Below are 18,919 nucleotides of genomic sequence, written 5' to 3'. Positions count from 1 at the left end.
TTTCATCCAAACAATATTTATTGTCTACCGTGTGTATTATATTATAATTATCTGCTATGTGCTTTGTTGGGGAAGTAAAAGCCCTGGCCTTTGGCCATGGGGACCTTACAGCCTAGGTTCCAGTTTCTCCATGACTTGGAGGCGCTGCTTTGTCTCTTCAAGGCTCTGCACAGGTGCTGTCTTTTTGTTTGCCCATAAATCTTTCTCTGAATTCTCTAGCTCTCCCTCCTCCAGTTTTCCTAGAGTATTTTGGATCTTTCTTTTGCCCCAACCGTATTCTAGTTTTTGTCTTACTTAATTGTGACTGTGCCATTCTTTCTTGTTAGATTGCAAGCTCCTTGAAGGCAGGGACTATATAATTTTTCTTTTTATCCCCAGTGCTGCTCTCAGGACCTTGCACATAGTAGGTGCTTAATATATCTTTGAACTGGTCAGACATGATGTAGACACACAAAATCACTAGAGAGTGGTTCAAGGAAAAAGAAATGTATCTGTTGTATGAGAGATGCCACATACCCATGTTGTAGGATTCGGAGTCAATCACTATTGTATGCTGACTGTCAGACAGTAAGATAAGGAAGAACTTACTTGTACATTTTGTATGTAATTCACCTTTGGTGTTCTTGTTTCAGCTTTGACTCTTCTGGAGCCATAGCCTGCATGGGGATCTGCTCCCGCAGTTATCCTGTGGCCATGGCCTTCTGCTTTCTAGAGGCTCTTCGCTGGGAGTTCACTGCTTCCTATGACAATACCAGCATAGGCTTGGCTTCCAGACCATATGCCTTTCTCAAATTCGGTTTGTAGCTTCCTTATTCATTTATTATGAGTACTGCTTTATATTTGTGTGTTTCACAAGCTGCATCTTTTGTTAAACCCATTCTTCATTTATTAAATACAAAGATAAATATGAAATAGGACCTTACCTCAAGGTGCTTCTAATCTAATAGAGGGATAAACATACAAATAATGAACTAGGGTAGTGTCTTATGTATGGGGAAAAGGGGATGGATTTGAGAAAGACTGTGGAGGTACAGCTGAGAGGAGAAGTCGTAGAGGAGGGCAGAGAGGGTAGTGAGGCCAAGTGAGGCTTGCTGAAGCAACTGGGCATGCCTAGTCTGGAGAAGAGAAGGTTTCAGGGAGTGAGGGCTGTTTTCAAGTATTTGAAGGGCTCTCAGAGGGGAGCAGTTAGATATATTCTGCTTAGCCACAAAGGGCAGAACCAGGAGATACAGGCAGAAGTTTAGAGAGGCACATCTGGGGTTGAGATGAGGGAAATCTTTGGAACAAGTTGAGCTATCCCAAAGTGGAATGGGTGCCTTTGAACGGGAAGCTTTCAAGTAGAGTCCTAAAGACCACTTGTGGTGGAGGGCTGTCTAGGTGTGGGCTGGACTAGATGGCCTGAGGAGTCCCACGAACTCCAGAATTCTGTGGTTCTATAATTCTGAATCATCCGCAAAAAGATGATAACTGAATCAATGGGACTGGAGAAGGGGGCCCAGGACAAACTTTAGTGAGCACCCAGGCTTAGGAGGCAAGAGATGGAGAATTATCCTTAGACTAAACACTTGCAGTTCCTTCATCTGTTACCCAAATCACATGGTTTTGTCCCCTCCTTAGCTATATTGAATACCCTGCCCTTGATGCTGTGTAACTTGTCAATGTCCTTTCCAAAATGTGGGGTACATAACTGAACACAGTGCTATCCAGATGTTGTCTGATTAAGAAAGAGTACAGGAGAGATGCCATGCCCCTCGCTGTGGATCTGTATGTGGAATTGTTAGAGGCTCTATCTGAAGTCATTTTTTATGTAGCAAGAAGGTCAAAAGACACTCCCTAGTGTAGGGTTTGGGACATTCTGCTGGTATTAAGTAGTTCTATGTTTCTCTTGTATAGTCTTCCTGTGAGACCTTAACCAAGTTACTGTTCTTTACTCCCTTCCTCTTTAAAAGGAAGTGATGTGTCTTAATATCATCCTCTTGGTTGATGTGGCCAAGTGGTCCCCTTCCTTCCTTCCTTGACATTGCATGTCTTCTTCCCTCAGTTTCACACTTAGCAGTACTACTTGTGAAAAAAGGGATGAATGCTAACAAGGTTGCTTTGTCAGTGTTCTTCAGTATAGTTCACATGCTTAATAAGATCATGTAAGGGACTAATGTAATACTGTGGCACTTTGTCCATGAGGCCTGGCATTCAGATATCAGTAAAGGAGGTAACTAGTGACAGAAGCAAATTCTTTGATTCTGCTCTACAGTATGAGAATGGTATAGTCATTTCAGTTTGACTATATTCAGAGTATGGGTTGTTAGCTTCTTTGGAAATGTGAGCCTCATTTTGTAAATTCTAATAAAAAGTTCTAAATTCATATAAAATTCTATTCTGTGTTCTGCTGAAGTTGGTTGATTTTTTTTTTTATATACATACAGATAGTGTCATTCAGAAAGTGAAATGGCATTTTAACTATGCAAGCTCTTCTCAGCTGAAGAACCACTTAGAGAAGATTCAGGAAGAGCTGCTGCTCCAGCCTCCATTGGTCCTGAGACTGGAGGACACAGAAGTGATGAATGGGCTAAGAAGTAATCACTCCCCGATGCAGGCTGAATATGGTGGGTGAACTGAAAGTGATGAATGGGCTAAGAAGTAATCACTCCCCGATGCAGGCTGAATATGGTGGGTGAACTGAATGTGTACTCTGTGGTGGCGTTTAGTGATGATAGAGGAATGACACGTGCATTGCTTTTTCCCCAAATGGTTTTATATATGTGTAAAATAACTACATACTGGCGTTGTTCCTAGAATGTAATTGAAAAACAATTCTATTGCCATTTGACTTTTCTTGTGGATAAAGTATGTGAGTAAAGATCACACTGGTACCTGGGAAACTGTGAACAGTTAATGTGCCTAGAATGAATTTTAGGAATGAAATTAAAGAGAGACATCATCCTGTTCTGTAGAGAACATGGGACTTGAAATCAGGAGACCAGGATTCGAGTCTTACAATTGACACTAATGAGCTAATTAGGCCTTCAGTCACTTCTGCTCCCTGAGCCTCTGTGTCTTCATCTCTAGAATGAAAGGGTTGGGCTGGATCCCTAAGCTCTCTACCACCTCTTTATCATGGGAGATATGTTTCACTGGGGCACAGATAAGTGATTGTGGTTTCTTGAGGGCCTCCTTGTACAGTAGAGGTGAAGCTCTGGAAGATTCTTTCAAACTGGAAAGCTTCAAGTATTATTCTGGTGCCAGATTGTCTATTGTCCAATGACTAGCCTAGTTGAGGATGGTCAAGGGCCTTATTAGTAGGTTGGCTTCTGGGTGAAGAATTATTTGTCCATGGCCACTCATGAAACATTTGCTCAGCACGTAATTATTTGTAATTTCATAATTTCCTGCTTATATAAGAAAATTGATGTTCTAGAATTTTGGTTTCCTCATCTTGATAAAATGCATGACAGTTACCGGTGTTTCTTTTATTTTCATTTACTTTCAGCCTAAATTTATGATTCAGGTTTTTTCATGTGACCTTAAAAAATCTTAGATTATTTTAGGATTAACTGAAAGTACAAGTAAAATCTATTTTTCTTCTAAACTCTTGGGTGAGTCACCATGGCTAGTCACTTTATCGGCAGATCTGGTTTTCCGCTTGAGGTCACAAATGCAACAACTTGAGTTTGTAGAGCAACACAAAAATCTGGTCCTCAAGCTATGTCCTCACACCATGAAAAATGTGTTTGAGAAAGCGATGCTCTGGTAGTTATGGCTTTGCTTGAAACACAAATACAACCAAATTCCAGAAAGTTTAAACTTAGCCCTTCTTTCTAGGACATTTTACTGTGCTTTGGCTCAGCCTCTTGTGTCTCAAGGCTAGAATCCTAAAAAGGTAGCATGTTCAGTTCTAATGGGGGAAGCCTTGAATTGCTCAGTGGGAACTCTAACATACTAACAATAGCCATGGGTTTGATTGTTATTTTGTGCTAAATGTGGGGACAAGAAAGGATGATAAGAAAAGGAAAAGAAGGTGATTGGCATACCATATCTGTGGACATTGTGGGGAAAATCAATTCATAGGGTTTCTAAAAGAGCAAAATAAAATGGCCATTTGTTCTGATCATTCTAAGAAAAGCTTATGCATTGAATGTTTCCCTTTTTGCCAAAAAACCCCTAAGCATTTTGAAAATAAAAAGATACTTGATGGCAGCGGGGGGGGGGGGGGGATTGGAAGAGAAAGGCCAAGAATGTTTTTATGCCCAGTGAATAAGACGAAAACTAGAATGTTTTATGTAATGAATGTTAAATTATAAAACTAAATTGCTTGTATGACTCTACAACGAATATAAAAATAAAGCTATAGCACTCTTTATCACAAGAGGTTGCTTTCAGCTGAAACCTGGAAAAATAGCTCCAAGACCTCTGTTTGTATGAGATGGGGATGTCCAGTGTTGCAGCAAAGGCTAGAAGAAATACCCCTATGAGGCCTAGATCCTTTCTGTCCCTCATTTTCCACTTCTCTTTTTTGGTTCCTAACCATTACTTAATTTGTATTAATACACCTACAATTATGTCTGCAACATAATTTAAATTGTGTCCATAATGTAATTTAAATTATGTCTGTAACATAATTATAATTAGGGGAAGTGTGGTTTATTTCACTTTTCCTTTATGTAGACACTATGTAACCAGAAATGCTTTTCATTATAAAGTTAATATTATTATTATTTTAAATTATGAAGCTCCAAATTACCGGATGAAGCCAGTGACAGCTCTGGGGATTCTGTCTCTTATTCTGAACATCATGTGTGCTGCTTTGAACCTTATTCGAGGAATTCATCTAGCGGAGCATTCCTTTCAGGTATTTTTTCCTTCATATTTGGGATTGTAGGGTAGTCGGCAGGAGAAGAAATCGATCAGGAAGTGCTCTATTTATTAGGCTATATGGCTGTGAACCATAACATTTATGAAGGTTTTAAAATGAAAACGCTCAAAGGAAGTAGTGTTTATCTTAATAAGTTGGTATGCTTAGAAAAATGAAAGTTTTGAACAATCTGTTGGGATCCTAAGAAGTTTTGATTGATTGCTGAAGGCAGAACTAGGAAAAATCCATAGAAGTTGCAAAAAGACATTCCTAAATTTGATTATAGAAGAATTTCCTAAAAATTAGCATGGAATAGCTGCCTCCAGAATTAGTGGGTTCCCCCTCACAGGAACTCTTCCTGCTAAAGCTGGATGATGTGTTATCAGGTATGTTGTAGAATGGATGCTTGTTTAAATAAGGGTTAGACTGTCTCCAAGGTCCCTTCCAACTCTTAAATTCTGTCCTTTTTATGGGTTTCTTTGCTGTCTGGAGCAAATTTGACGATCTTTGCTGTGGCTTTTGGGCCCAGGTGAACATGTCAGGGTTTAGAGTGCCAACCAGAACTTTTTCTTTTACTATTCTACCCCCTACCATCCCCCCCCCCCACCCAATCCTACTTCCCTACTTCTGTTGAGGGACCACTATTCTTCCAGTCACCTGGGTTCTCAACCACGGAGTCACTCTCAACTTTTGATTTGCTTCTTCCCCTGTGTTCACACACTTCTGCTAACATCTCTTGCATCTGTCCCTTTTTTACTTGATGTAGCTACCAACCTATTGCAGGCATTTGGTTGGAGGTATAATTGACAACATATTGATAAGCTGAAGTATCCCAGAAGAGCACAGTCAGAATGTCAAAAGGCTTTGAGATCATGCTGTATGAGGACCATTTGAAGGAACTAGGGATGTTTAGCATGAAGAGGAGGAGACTTGGGGAGTGGGGGTGAGACAGCACATAAACCAGTCTTGAAGTACTGAAAGAGCTATCACATGGAAGTGGGATTAGCCTTCAGAAGGGGAGGATCTAGGAGGGGAGAAGTTTCAGAAAAGCAGATTTCAGTTAGAAATAAGGAAAACTTTACTAAAAACTAAAACCATTCAGAGGCAGAATGGGCTGCCTTGGAAGATAGTGGGTCTTCCTTCATTGAAGGTCTTTCAGCAGAGGCTGGCTACTTCTTAGGGATATTGTGGCAAGGGATTCTGGAACAGGTATGGGTTGAACTAGATGACCTCTGGAGTTCCTTTTGTTTTTTTGTGTTTTTTTTTTTGTTCGCTTGTTTTTGTTTTTTATATGAGGCAATTGGGATTAAGTGACTTGCTCAGAGTCACACAGCTAGTGACTGTTATGTATCTGAGGTCAGATTTGAACTCAGGTCCTCCTGACTCCAGGGCCAGCACTCCTATCCACTGCACCACCTAGCTGCCCCCCTGGAGTTCCTTTTGACTCTGAAATTCTGTGGCTTAAATTTTGCAATAATGTTTAGAGAGATACCTGTAAATACGTTATGGCCAAAGGGTGAACAACAGCTAATTTTAAAAATAGGCTATATAAATGTGTGTGTGTGTGTGTGTGTGGTGTGTATACAAATTCATGTGCATATACATATATAAATAGGTAGATGGATATGCATTCTATATCTATATTTATATATCTTGTTTGGACAGTGTCTAACATGTATTTAGGGGAGGTCAGCAGCAGTTTTGTGTTAATATAACTGCTGTGTATCTAGTGCTTGACTGATGTCTGGAAATGTCTTCTCAGTATTGTTTAGTCTTTAATAATTTTCAGCTAATGATAATTTTAGGTGGGTAGTCTTGATATTAGCTAGTTCTGGTATGTATTCATATAAAAATAAATCTCGTCCTTTCAATGTAAATGTAAAGATGGCTCTTTGGCAGGTCATCATCACCGGACTATAGCCTACTGGTTAATCCACCTGCCACAGATTTGTCATTACGCCAGTCCATCTTCCACTCAGCAGACAAATCAATCTTCCTAAAGTGCAGGTCTGGTCATGTTACTCATCTGCTCCTATCTGTTGATTGGAACCTTCATGATTTGTCCCCTCCTCCTACACTTTCAGTCTTTTTTCACTTTACTTCTCCCAGTATTCTCTGCAGTCCGGTGGCATTTGCTTCCTTGCTGTTCCACACACAAGACATTCCCTTTCCCAACTCTAAGCATTTTCATGAGCTCTCTGCTATGCCTGGAATTCTTTCCCTCTTCTCCACTTTCTGACTTTTCTGCATTTCTTCCAGTCCCAGGTAAAATCTCACTTTATGCCGGAAGCCTTTTTCAATCCCATTTAATTTGAGTGCTTTCTTTCTCTTAATTACTTCCTGTTTATCGTGTAAATAGTTTGTACTTTGTACATAATTGTTTACACGTTTGTCTCCCCCAGTAGATTGTGAGCTCTTTGAGGGCAGGGACTATCTTTTACCGTATTTGTTTCCCTGCTTAGCACAGTGCCTGGCACACAGTGAATACTCAATAAATGCTTGTCAACTGACTGGCATTTAATGAGTACATGAAAAAAGACAAATAATGTATAGTTACTGCCAACTTGTATATGCAGTCACTTTGTGAAGTATTGATTTAATTATTTTTTGTCACTTTTATCTTTTTGTCTCAGTACTACCCTATGATTTCTTCTGAGTATCTAATCTAAATCTGTCATGTTTTGATCTTATCATTCTTTCTTTTGGATCTAGCATTCTCGTTAGCTTTGATGAAGAAAGAAATTGTTCATTGTAAGAATAGATTTTAGTGATTGTGAAATTTTAAAAATCATTTTTAAAGTATGAACTTCTAAGTCCTCTAGTCAAGCCATAGTATGAGTGCTGATGTAGAGGTGACCTAGAATGACTGAAGACTGTGCTAGTAGTGCTCAAGCTTTTGTAGACCCTGATATACTGGAAATATGGTCCCTGCAGTGAGCTGTGGCAGTTATCCAACAACCAGTCTAGCTAACTGTAGAGATTCTCATTACCAGAAAGTTGGTCATGGGATGATGAATACTTAGTGGTCCCAGTAGTTCATGTAGCCTGTCCATTAGTGGAGGGGTTGCATCCTTTATTGGTAGAGGGAAGCACTCACCTCAGTGACAGTATTGATCTTGGTGCAGGACTTGATGAAGTATTTCATTATATAAATGGGTCATATTTTTCCGTTGAAGTATTTTTCTCCGAATTTGCCCCATTGGAAAGAAAGAAGTACTTTGGTTGTTTGTGAAAAGGGGAAGGAATCTTCTAGGTCGCCAGGTGGCTAGGTAGGTCCTTGGACCATTGAGCCTAGTCTGCTGCTGGGTCCATGTTCTCAGCATGTTGGGACCTGCTGGAGCTTTTGCCTGTAAACATGGCCTTCAGAACCCAGGGTCACTTCCAAATTCATGACGAGGTATTGGATGAAGACATTAATAGAGGATATGTTTATAAATATACGTATAAAATTTTGTTTATAGTTATATTTTGCTGCTTCAAAGGTCCTATTCCTGTGTTTTACTATAGCATGGTGATGGCCTTGGGTTCTCAAAGGCAGTGCCAATATAGTATAAGCGCTGACAGGTATTACCTGGCCCAAGTGACAGACTTGTGACTGTCTGATGACCAGCCTGGGTAAGTACATAGAGGCTGCTCACCAGTAGATTGGTGCCCAGGAGATGAATTCTTTGGCTATGGAAATCCATGAAACAAAACCACAGAATAGCCTTCAACCCTGAGTAACTGTCTTTCTGGTCTGGCAATGTCTGGAGCAGAGGATACTAACAAACAATCACATAGTCCTATAAACATTAATTTAATTGTTGGCACTCTAAATATAGCATCCTTGTTCAGTAACTAGTAAGTCAGCATAGTTCTAGAGGAACTGAATCTTGCCAGTATTGACATTCTTACCTAAAGGAAACTGGGAAGCATAAGGAAGTTATAGCTAAATGAAAGAACTGTTAGGTTCCATTCAGAAAGCATTTATTAAGGGCCTACTGTGTACTAGGCACTAGGGATGCAAAGACCAAAAGGAAACAGAATATACAAAGTACTTTGGGAGGTAGGGTGAGGAGTGCACCAACATCTAGGAGTATCAAGAAAGGCCTTGTATAGGAGTTGGGACTTGAGCTGGATCTTGAACAGAATTAGGGATGCCAAGAGTTGAAGGTTAAAAAAAGCATATTTCAGGCCTAAGGGGTAGTTGGTGAAAGTCATAGAGATGGGAGAGGGAATTTTGTGTGCAGGGCGCATTGGGCCAGTTTTGACAACATAGAGGGAAATAATCTGAAACACATTTGGAAATACAGGTTGGAGCCAGGTTGTGAAAGACTTCACATTCTAAACAGAGCAGTGTTTATATTTTGTCCTAGAGGTAATAGGGAGCTACTGAAGCTCTTGATTCTATTGTGATTATTGGTTGTTGACTGTAAAAAAGTATTTCACTTCACACAACAAAATGCAACTCAAAGGCTCTTCTCCAGCAAGTTTACTCTTATGTATGTTTAAGATCGTACAAGATTCCTTGATAGATGCAACGATAGAGATGATTTTGTTTGTCCTTGAATTGTTAATGTCAAGCAAGGCATTAGAGAGATGTATACTCGCCACAGGTGTTCACCATTGTCACAAGGGATGTCCTGCATAGAACACAAATCTAAATGATTAAGTACTCCACATATAATCAACACAATGTTATCTGCACACAGGACTATCAAGAGCTGAAACATTGCAGAACCCTTAAATGAGATTCACAACCACTCAGAAGTTTGGCCTAACTGCTCACACAGGAAGAGACATGTCTATGCCATGTTATATAGCTCACTGAGCTGTTTTTTTAAGTACGTATATCTAAGAGAAGTACATCCCCACTTCCAAGGACCTTGGGGCTGTTCCCATCACTAGGGCTGGCTGGGAGGCACTGCCCACTGGGGTACTGTACTCTCTACCTTTCCTTTACTTCAACCCCCGATGGTTTCAGGATCCCCCGGACCCAATCCAGGGGAAGGTCAATAAGACTGTTCTTACCATTTGGATGGGCTGAAAGTTACCAAGTACAAGCCTTCCAGTGAGATAGAGGACCAGTAGACCCTGCTATCTGCCCTGTTTCTCTCCCCTCCATATCCCTGGCATAGCCTGGACATCTTACTTATTGGTTTATCAGAGATTCCTGGGCCTTGCTGTTTGCTCTGGTGTAGCACCCTTAGGACTCTTGGGCATTTCTATTTCCCTGAAACTGAGTGTGAGTTCCTAGAAGGCAGGAGTTGTCTTCAGTTTTTTCTCTTTTTATCCTTAATACTTGCTTATAGTAAATGCTTAATACATACCTTTATTTCCCTTGTTGTTCATTTAAATAGATTACAATCTGGGCCCAGATTTGAGGAAGAGAGTGGGCTATATTTTATCTGACAAGTTATGCAGTGTTTTTAATTACCCTAAGGCCTTTCTTTAAACAAAAAGGCCTGTCTTTTTATTTTCTATTTTCTATTATTTTTATTTTTTTCCCAATTACATGTAAAGATAATTTTCAACATTCACTTTTATGAGATTTTGAGTTCCAAATTTTTCTCCCTCCCCCCTGCCCAAGACAGGGAGCAATCTGATATAGGTTATACATTTGCAATAATGTAAAACATATTTCCACATTAGTTATGTTGTGAAAGAAGAAACAGAACAAAAGGGAAGAAACCATGAAAAAAACAAAGTGAAAATAGTATTCTTCGATCTGCATTCAGACTCTTATCAGTTCTTTCTCTGGATGTGGGTAGCATTTTCCATCAGGAGTCTTTTGATAACCTTCCCTGACCCTTTAATATCCTAGATCTTTGTATTTTCCCTGCACTTAATAGTATTTTATTTTTTCCAATTACACATAAAGATAGTTTTCAGCATTCACTTTTATAATATTTTGTGTTCCAAATTTTTTTCTCAATTCCTCCCCTCCTTCCCCGCCTCAAGATAGCAAGCAATCTGATGTAGTCTATACATGTACAATCATGTTAAACATGTTTCCACATTAGTCATGTTGTGGAAGAAGAATCAGAGCAGAAGGTAAAAACCATGAGAAAGAAAACAAAAGATAATAGTATGCTTCAATCTGCATTCAGACTCCATAGTTCTTTCTCTAGATGTGGATAGCATGAGTCTTTTGGAGATGTCTTAGATCCTTGCATTGCTGAGAAAGGCTATGTCTATCAAAGTCAGTCATCACACAATGTGGCCGTTACTGTGTATAGCATTCTTCTGGTTTTGCCCACTTCACTTAGCATCAGTCCATATAAGTCTTTCCAGGTTTTTCTGAAATTCACCTGCTCATCATTTCTTATAGCACAATAGTATTCCATTACATTCATATACCACAACTTGTTCAGCCATTCCCCAATTGATGGGCATCTTTTTCCAATTTCTGTGATCTCTTTGGGATACAGACCTAGAAGTGGTATTGCTGGATCAAAGGGCATGCACAGTTCGATTGCTCTTTAGGCGTAGTTCCAAATTGCTCTCCAGAATGGTTAGATCAGTTCACAACTCCACCAACAATGCATTAGTGTTCCAATTTTTCCCACATCTTCTCCAACATTTATCATTTTCCTTTTTTGTTATATTAGCCAACCTGAGGTGGTACCTCAGAGTTAATTTGCATTATGGTGATTTAGAGCATTTTTTTCATGTGACGATAGATAGCTTTAATTTCTTTATCTGAAAACTGCCTGTTCATATCTTTTGACTGTTTATCAATTGGGGAATGACTTATATTCTTATAAATTTGACTCAGTTCTCTATATATTTTAGAATTGAGGCCTTTATCAGAAACACTGGCAGTAAAAATTGTTTCCCAGTTTTCTGCTTTCTAATGTTGATTGCGTTGATTTTGTTTGTGCAAAGCTTTTTAATTTGATATAATCAAAATATCCGTTTTTTTCATAATGTTCTCTCTTGTTTGGTCATAAATTCTTCCCTTCTCTGTGGATCTGACAGGTAAACTCTTCCTTACTCTCCTAATTTGCTTATGGTAGAACCCTTTATGTTTAAATTGTGTATACATTTTGACCTTATCTTGGTATGTGGTATGAGATGTTGATTTATACTTAGTTTCTGCCATATTATTTTCCAGTTTTCCCAACAGTTTTTGTTAAGTAGTTCTTATCTCAGAAGCTGGATTCTTTGGGTTTATCAGTAGATTACTATAGTCATTTACTACCATGTCTTTGTACCTAATCTGTTCTGCTGATCCACCACTGTATTTCTTTTCTTTTTTTTTTAATGCAAGGTAACTGGGGTTAAGTAACTTGCCCAAAGTCACACAGCTAGTGAGTGTTATGTGCCTGAGGCCAGATTTGAACTTAGGTCCTCCTGACTTCAAGGCAGGTGCTCTACACCACTCTGTTTCTTAGCCACAACCAGATAATTTTGATGATTGCTGCTTTATAATATAGTTTTAGATCTGCTACTGCTAAGCCACCTTCCTTTGCATTTTTAAAATTAATTCACTTGATATTCTTGACCTTTTGTTCTTCCAGATGGATTTTGTTATTTTTTCTAGCTCCATAAAATAATTTTTGGTAGTTTGATTGGTATGGCATTGAATAAGTAAATTAATTTAGGTAGAATTGTCATTTTTATTATATTAGAAGGCTTCTCTTTTTGACACTGACATTTTTGTCTGGTGATAATTATCTATTCATGTAAATATTCACATACCGTAACTCTGAAGAATCAAAATTGTATATCACCCAGAGGACAAATAGAGAGACATGGTAGGCATGAATCAGCTGCAGCATATTATTAGAGATAACTTCTGTGCAAGAAGCAGCCTAAAATATATCCTCAGAAATACCTGAGTAACTTTGCCAATGACTGAGAATAACTGGAAAGTGAGGTTGGCTGGTCTTGTAGCAGGGGTAATACTGTACATTGCGCTGGTGCTTTTGTGACATTAAGAAACCTTGAAGAAGACCTTCAGTGTGTTGTGTGGACCTCTTATGTGGGAGTTTGGGAAAACATCAATAAGAGTCCTACGGGATAAGGTATGGAGGAGTTATAATCTGCACTGTTGGAGGGAATGTCCACATGAATGAGATCATGGATCCAGTGAAGTATGCTGCCTCACAGATATCATTTATATGGCTACCTCAACCATCCAGAAGGCAACTGAAAATCAAGATGAAGGCCAAAATAATGTCTATCTGAATCACTAAAACCAGGTTATTAGACAAAGACTGTTCTACTAAAGTACATTCATTATAGAGTTACCAGGCTCTCAAGACTGCTCTTGTATATACACAGATCTGACAAACGTTGGGGCAGCTAGGTTGCTCAGTGGGATAGAGCATAGGTCCTGGAGTCAGGAAGACCCAAATTCAAGTATGGCAACAGACGTCTCCTAGTTGCGGGACCCTGGGCAAGTCACTTTACCCTATTTGCCTCAGCTTTCTTATCTATAAAATGAGCTAGAGAAGGAAATAGCAAATCATTCCAGTATCTTTGCCAAGAAAACACCAAATTGGGTCCAAAGAGACACAATTGTAATAACTGAACAACCAACAAACTTGGTGATTACTTTTCTCAGCCCACAGTAGATTAAAAATTGCTAATTAAAAGTGATTTAGAGGCATGCTCCCTGACAGCAGCAAGAAATGGTTAGTAGTGAAACTCAGTTCCTAGTGGAAAGACCTAGGTTCAAAACGCAGACCCTCTGACTCTAGAGCAGGAGTTTTAAACCATTTTTGTTTCATAGATGCCTCTGGCAGTGTAGTGACGCCTATGGACCCTTTCTCAATAATGTTATTAAATACATGGTATTACAAAGAAAAGTAATTGTACTGAAATAAAGTTAACAAAATATTTTTAAAGATGAATTCTTGGACCCTAGATTAAAGTCTCCTGTGAAAGACCCATTGCTCTTTCTACCATACCAAATTACATTATGTTTCATATTCTCTGTTTTAAAATAGTTTTCTTAATATATTATAGATTTCTATCATATGGGTTTAAACCCCGCCACAAAACTCCCCTGATGTTGTCAGGTTAATGAAGTGTTACTATATTTGAAAACACAGTGACTTCTGAATCATATGAGCAACAAGATGGTAGACTAGACATAGGCACGTAACACTCTATTAAGCTTGAAAGAATGTGCACAGAATCCAGCTGGGGCCAGTTCTGACCACCCAGAAGTTACTCAGTTCAGAGACTGAGGCAGGTGAATTGTGAATTGTATATTGTGGGAGGAGACTGAGATGCTTTAAGATCCAGCCCTGAAGGAAACCACAGTTAGAGAGGAGGGAGTCAGGAAGTGAGTGATAGGGGAAAAAAGACAGGAAAAAAGATTGAAAGGACCAAGGATTTCAGGAAGAAGAAAACTCAAGGAACTTGAACATAAGCAGATAAATTAACAGGGAAAATATCAACAGAAGGAAATATGGCCTCCAGATCCAGTAAACAAGCTCAGACATCTATTAATAATAAATAAAGGAAAATGATCCAACACTTAATGAGACCAAGGATTCTGTGGAATGTGAGGAGAACGTAGAACCACAACTTACTGTTCTTTAATGGTTTAAAAGAGAAATGAGAATTATGAGAACAGAATTTATATCCAAAACAGCAAAAATACTGGGCAGGATTAAAAAAAACCCATCATCTGCAATTGTGTGGTTGACCTAAGAAACAAAAGAGAAAACAATAGATTGGGCATGCACATACACAGAAATGAAAGACGTTCTAGAAGAGAAGCAAAACAATAACACTAAAAAGATATGCTCACTATGCAAGCAAAACATGCTGATCATGAAGATAAGATGCCTAGAGACACCCTAAGTATCATAGGTCTCCTAAAAGAACGTGAGAAAACAAAAACCCTTAACACCACAAGGCAGGAAATAATAGGAGAGACATGCCCAGAAGTTCTGAACATAGAGAAAAAATTCAGATCACTTTTAGGAAAAAAAAATACAGTGCTGCAATCTTCAAGACACACAGTGGTTAAATTTGGCAATTCAGTTCAGAAACAAGTTCTAAAATCAACCTTCAGATATAAAAGAAAGGAAATTCCAATAATGCAGGTTGATACTGTACCCACCAGAAAATGTAGGAGAGAATAGAATGTGAAGAGCAGTGGAACTCAGGTTGCAGCTCAGGGTGACCTACTCTTCAAATCTGAGCTTAACCATATATGAAAAAAGATGAATATTCAATAATAAGCAATTAAAATACTTTTTGAAGAAAAAAAACTAAAAAGATTATTTGCTTCTTGAATACCCCAAAGAACAAAAATGCAGGAGTGAATGCATGCAGCCTCCAATGATAACAGCAACAGAGTGATAGCAGAGAGACCAGTAAGAAACCTGTTTCTAAATATATCCAAGGAAACGGGTGAAAGTGAAAGTCTGGTGGAGGGAATAAGGAAGAGGCAAGTATGGGGCATTATGGACAGAACCTGGCAATACTTTGCCTAGAGGTGAATCAGTGAGTTTTTTTTTTTTTGTGGGACTATATTACAGCATAGGAGGGCACATGAAAGGGATGGAGAGAAGTAGAAGGTTAGAGAGAACTATATGATATGGGGGGTCAAGTCAAGGACTAGCAATGAGGGGAAGGTGACCCTTCTGATCTCAGAAAGCTAAGAGCCTACAAGGGAGTGGTTGAGGAAGAAGTATTGCAATGGGAGAGAGGAAGAAAGAAACCCTTGCTTTGGTGATGGAAGAGGTTTCCATTGATGAATGCTCCTATGAGGGAAGAGAAATGGTCTGTGAAGGGAGATGGGGACCTTGTGATGGGTGTGGCCTGGGCGATTTAGTGCTTGAAAAGTCTACTTATCCTACTTTGGGAGGAGGGAGGAAGTTCATATTCCTGGGGGCAACTGGTACCTCGGGATATGGGAGAGCATGGACCCAGGAAGGAGATTTTGTGACAAATAGAGAAAAAAAAAAGATAACTAGGGGAAGTATAGATCAGTGATGGGCCAGGTAATCAGGGACATAGTGGACAAGAGGTGCTACGATGGGTTGTTGTCCTCCCCAACACTTGCAATACTTGACATTGTTCTGGGAGTGAGACATAATTGAAAAGGGGAATCCACAGGGCAAGCTCCACAAGACAGTGATAGAGAACATAGAAGAAATAGGGCAATACCTTCAAAAATATAAAATACCCAAACTATCAGAAGACCAGATAGAGATCTTAAATAATCCAGTCTCAAAAAAGGAAACATATCTAACTATAAAGGAACTATCAAATTTAAAAAAAAACACTCTCCTGATCTTGGTGGATTCACAGGAGAATTTTATTAAATTAAAAAAAATTTTAAAAACAGTACCCATTAAGAACCCACTCTTTGACAAAAACTGCTGGGAAAACTGGAAAAGAGTATGGCAGAAACTAGGCATAGATCAAAATCTCACACCATATACCAAAATAAAGTCAAAATGGGTTCATGATTTAGATATAAAGGCTGATACTGTAAGCAGACTGGGAGAGCAAGGAATAGTTTACCTGTCAGATTTATGGAGAACAGAAGAATTCATGACCAAACAGGAGATAGAGAATATTATGAAAAGCAAAATGGGTAGCTTTGATTACATTAAATTGAAAAGTTTTTGCAGCACAAAGTCAATGCAACCAAGATTAGAAGGAAAATAGAAAATTGGGAAAGAATTTTTACAACCAGTCTTTCTAAGGGCTTCATTTCTAAAATATGTAGAGAATTAAGTCAAATTTATAAGAATACAAGTCATTCCCCGATTGATAAATGGTCAAAGGATATGAACGGACAGTTCTTAGATTTGAAGAAATTAAAGCCATCTATAGTCATATGAAAAAATGCTCTAAATCGCTATTGTTTGGAGAAATGCAAATCAAAACAACTCTGAGGTACCACATTGCACCTATCAGATTGGCCAATGTGACAAAACAGGAAAATGATAAATGTTGGAGAAGATGTGGGAAAATTGGAACACTAATGCATTGTTGGTGGAGTTGTGAAATGATCCAACCATTTTGGAGAGCAATTTGGAACCATGCCCAAAGGGCTATAAAAATGTGCATACCCTTTGACCCAGCAATAGCACTTCTAGGGCTGTATCCCAAAGAGATCATACAAATGGGAAAAGGACCCACATGTACAAAATATTTATAGCCGCTCTTTTTGTGGTAGCAAAGAATTGGAAATTGAGAGGATGCCCATCAATTGATGAATGGCTGAACAAGTTGTGGTATATGAATGTAATAGAATACTATTTTGCAATAAGAAATGATGAACAGGCTGACTTCAGAAAAACCTGGGAAGACTTGTATGGTCTGATGCTGATTGAAATGAGCAGAACCAGGAGAACATTGTACACAATAACAGCCATGTTGTTCGATGACTAATATTGATAAACTTAACCCTTCCCCAGCAGTACAAGGATCTAAGACATCTCCAAAGGCCTCATGATAGAAAATGCTCTCCACATCCAAAGAAAGAATGGTGGAGTATGAATGCAGATCGAAGCATACTATTCCTGCTATTGGTTCTAATTCTTCTTTACAACATCACTAATGTGAAAATATGTTTAATAGGAATGTATATGTATAGCCTATATCAGATTGTGGACCATCTTGGGGAGGGTGGTGCGGAGGGAGGGGGAGAAAAATTTTAAACTCAAAAGCGTATGGAAGTGATTGTTGATAAATCAAAATAAATTAATTTAAAAAAAACAGTACCCATACTTCACAAATCATTCTCAAAACTGAGGAAAAAAAGCACCTTACCAGAATCGTTTTATGAGACAAATATAGCCCTAAAGAAAGATAAATCACAGAAAGAAAACTATAGGCTGGTATCAGTTAGTGAACATTGACTCAAATTTTGAATAAAAATTCTTGTCTGTCAAACAGACTACAATGATTTATGCAAAGAATTATTCATTATGAGCAAGTGAGATTTATACTAGGGGTGCAAAGGTGGTTCAACATTAGGAAAGCAGTTGACATAATCATATTAAAAATCAAAGCATCCAAAACCATATGATCATCTCAATAGATGCAAAAAAAATCCTTTAACAAAGTATAATACTTATATTAAAAACCCTACAAAGTATGGGCATAGAGGGACTTTTTTAATATTATAAAAATTATCCATTTAAAATCTAAAACAAGCATCATATGCATCGGAGATACACTCAAACTTTTCCCAGTAAATACAGGAGGGAAGCAAGGATGCCTACTCTCCTCACTATTATTTGATATAGTTCTGGAAATGCTAACAACAGCACCGAGATGACAGAAAGAAATTAAAGATATACAGAAAGGTAAAGAGGAGATAAAACTATACGTATTTGCTGATGATATGGTGGTTTACTTGGAAAATCCTAGAGCATCAGCAAAGGTACTAATTGGGAAAATATCCTCAGTAAAGTTGCGGGCTACACAACAAATCCTCAAAAATCAGCAGCATTTTCTATATAACAAAACACAAGAAACAGTAATAGAAAGGGAGATCTCATTCCAAGTAACTACAAAATGTGTAAAATATCTGGAGATTGACCTACTGAAGCACATAAAAAACATATATAGATTGAATTACAAAGTGCTTCTTAAAGAAATAAGGAACAGCTCATGGCTAGGCCATACTAATATAATAAAAATAATAATATTACCAAAATTAATTTACACTTTTAATGCTATGCCAATCCAGTTACCAAGGGGATACTTTATAGAAGCTGGTAAATAATAATAGAGTTCATTTGGAAAAACAAAAGATCTAGAACATCAAGGGGAATAATGAAAAGAAACAAGGATGAAGGGTGTGACAGCACTTCTGGACCTCAAACTATATTATCTGCAGCAGTCATCAAAACCATATTGTTTAAAAAATAGGTAGCTCAGTGAAGCAGACTAGAAAAAGGAGAATTAGAAACAAAAGAACTCAATAATCCAGTGTTTGATAAAGTAGAAAACACAAATTACTTAGGGGAAAAAAGAACAAAACTCCTTGTTTGATGATTTAAAAAAAAAACTGGGGAAAACTGGAAAGCAGTTTGGTAGAAGTTAGGCTTAGACCAATACCTTACACTGTATTCCATAATACATTCTAAATGGATGTGTGAC

The 18,919-nt window shown here is 38.4% G+C and overlaps 1 protein-coding gene across 5 annotated transcripts in view; it reads left to right on the top strand.

Moving 5' to 3' along the window:
- Positions 1 to 18,919, top strand: part of SEC22C (SEC22 homolog C, vesicle trafficking protein) — a 45,984-nt gene that overhangs the window by 12,569 nt on the left and 14,496 nt on the right. For all 5 annotated transcript variants that reach the window (XM_020999105.2, XM_020999104.2, XM_020999108.2 and 2 more), the window contains 3 exons: positions 633 to 796; positions 2,424 to 2,603; positions 4,728 to 4,846. In XM_020999105.2, the coding sequence (XP_020854764.1) occupies positions 633 to 796; positions 2,424 to 2,603; positions 4,728 to 4,846 (463 nt within the window). The remainder of the gene's footprint in view (positions 1 to 632; positions 797 to 2,423; positions 2,604 to 4,727; positions 4,847 to 18,919) is intronic.

Source organism: Phascolarctos cinereus, unplaced genomic scaffold (assembly GCF_003287225.1).
Source record: "Phascolarctos cinereus isolate Bilbo 61053 unplaced genomic scaffold, phaCin_HiC Scaffold_4;HRSCAF=312, whole genome shotgun sequence".
NCBI lineage: Eukaryota > Metazoa > Chordata > Mammalia > Diprotodontia > Phascolarctidae > Phascolarctos > Phascolarctos cinereus.
This window is presented reverse-complemented; position numbering and strand designations above follow the sequence as displayed.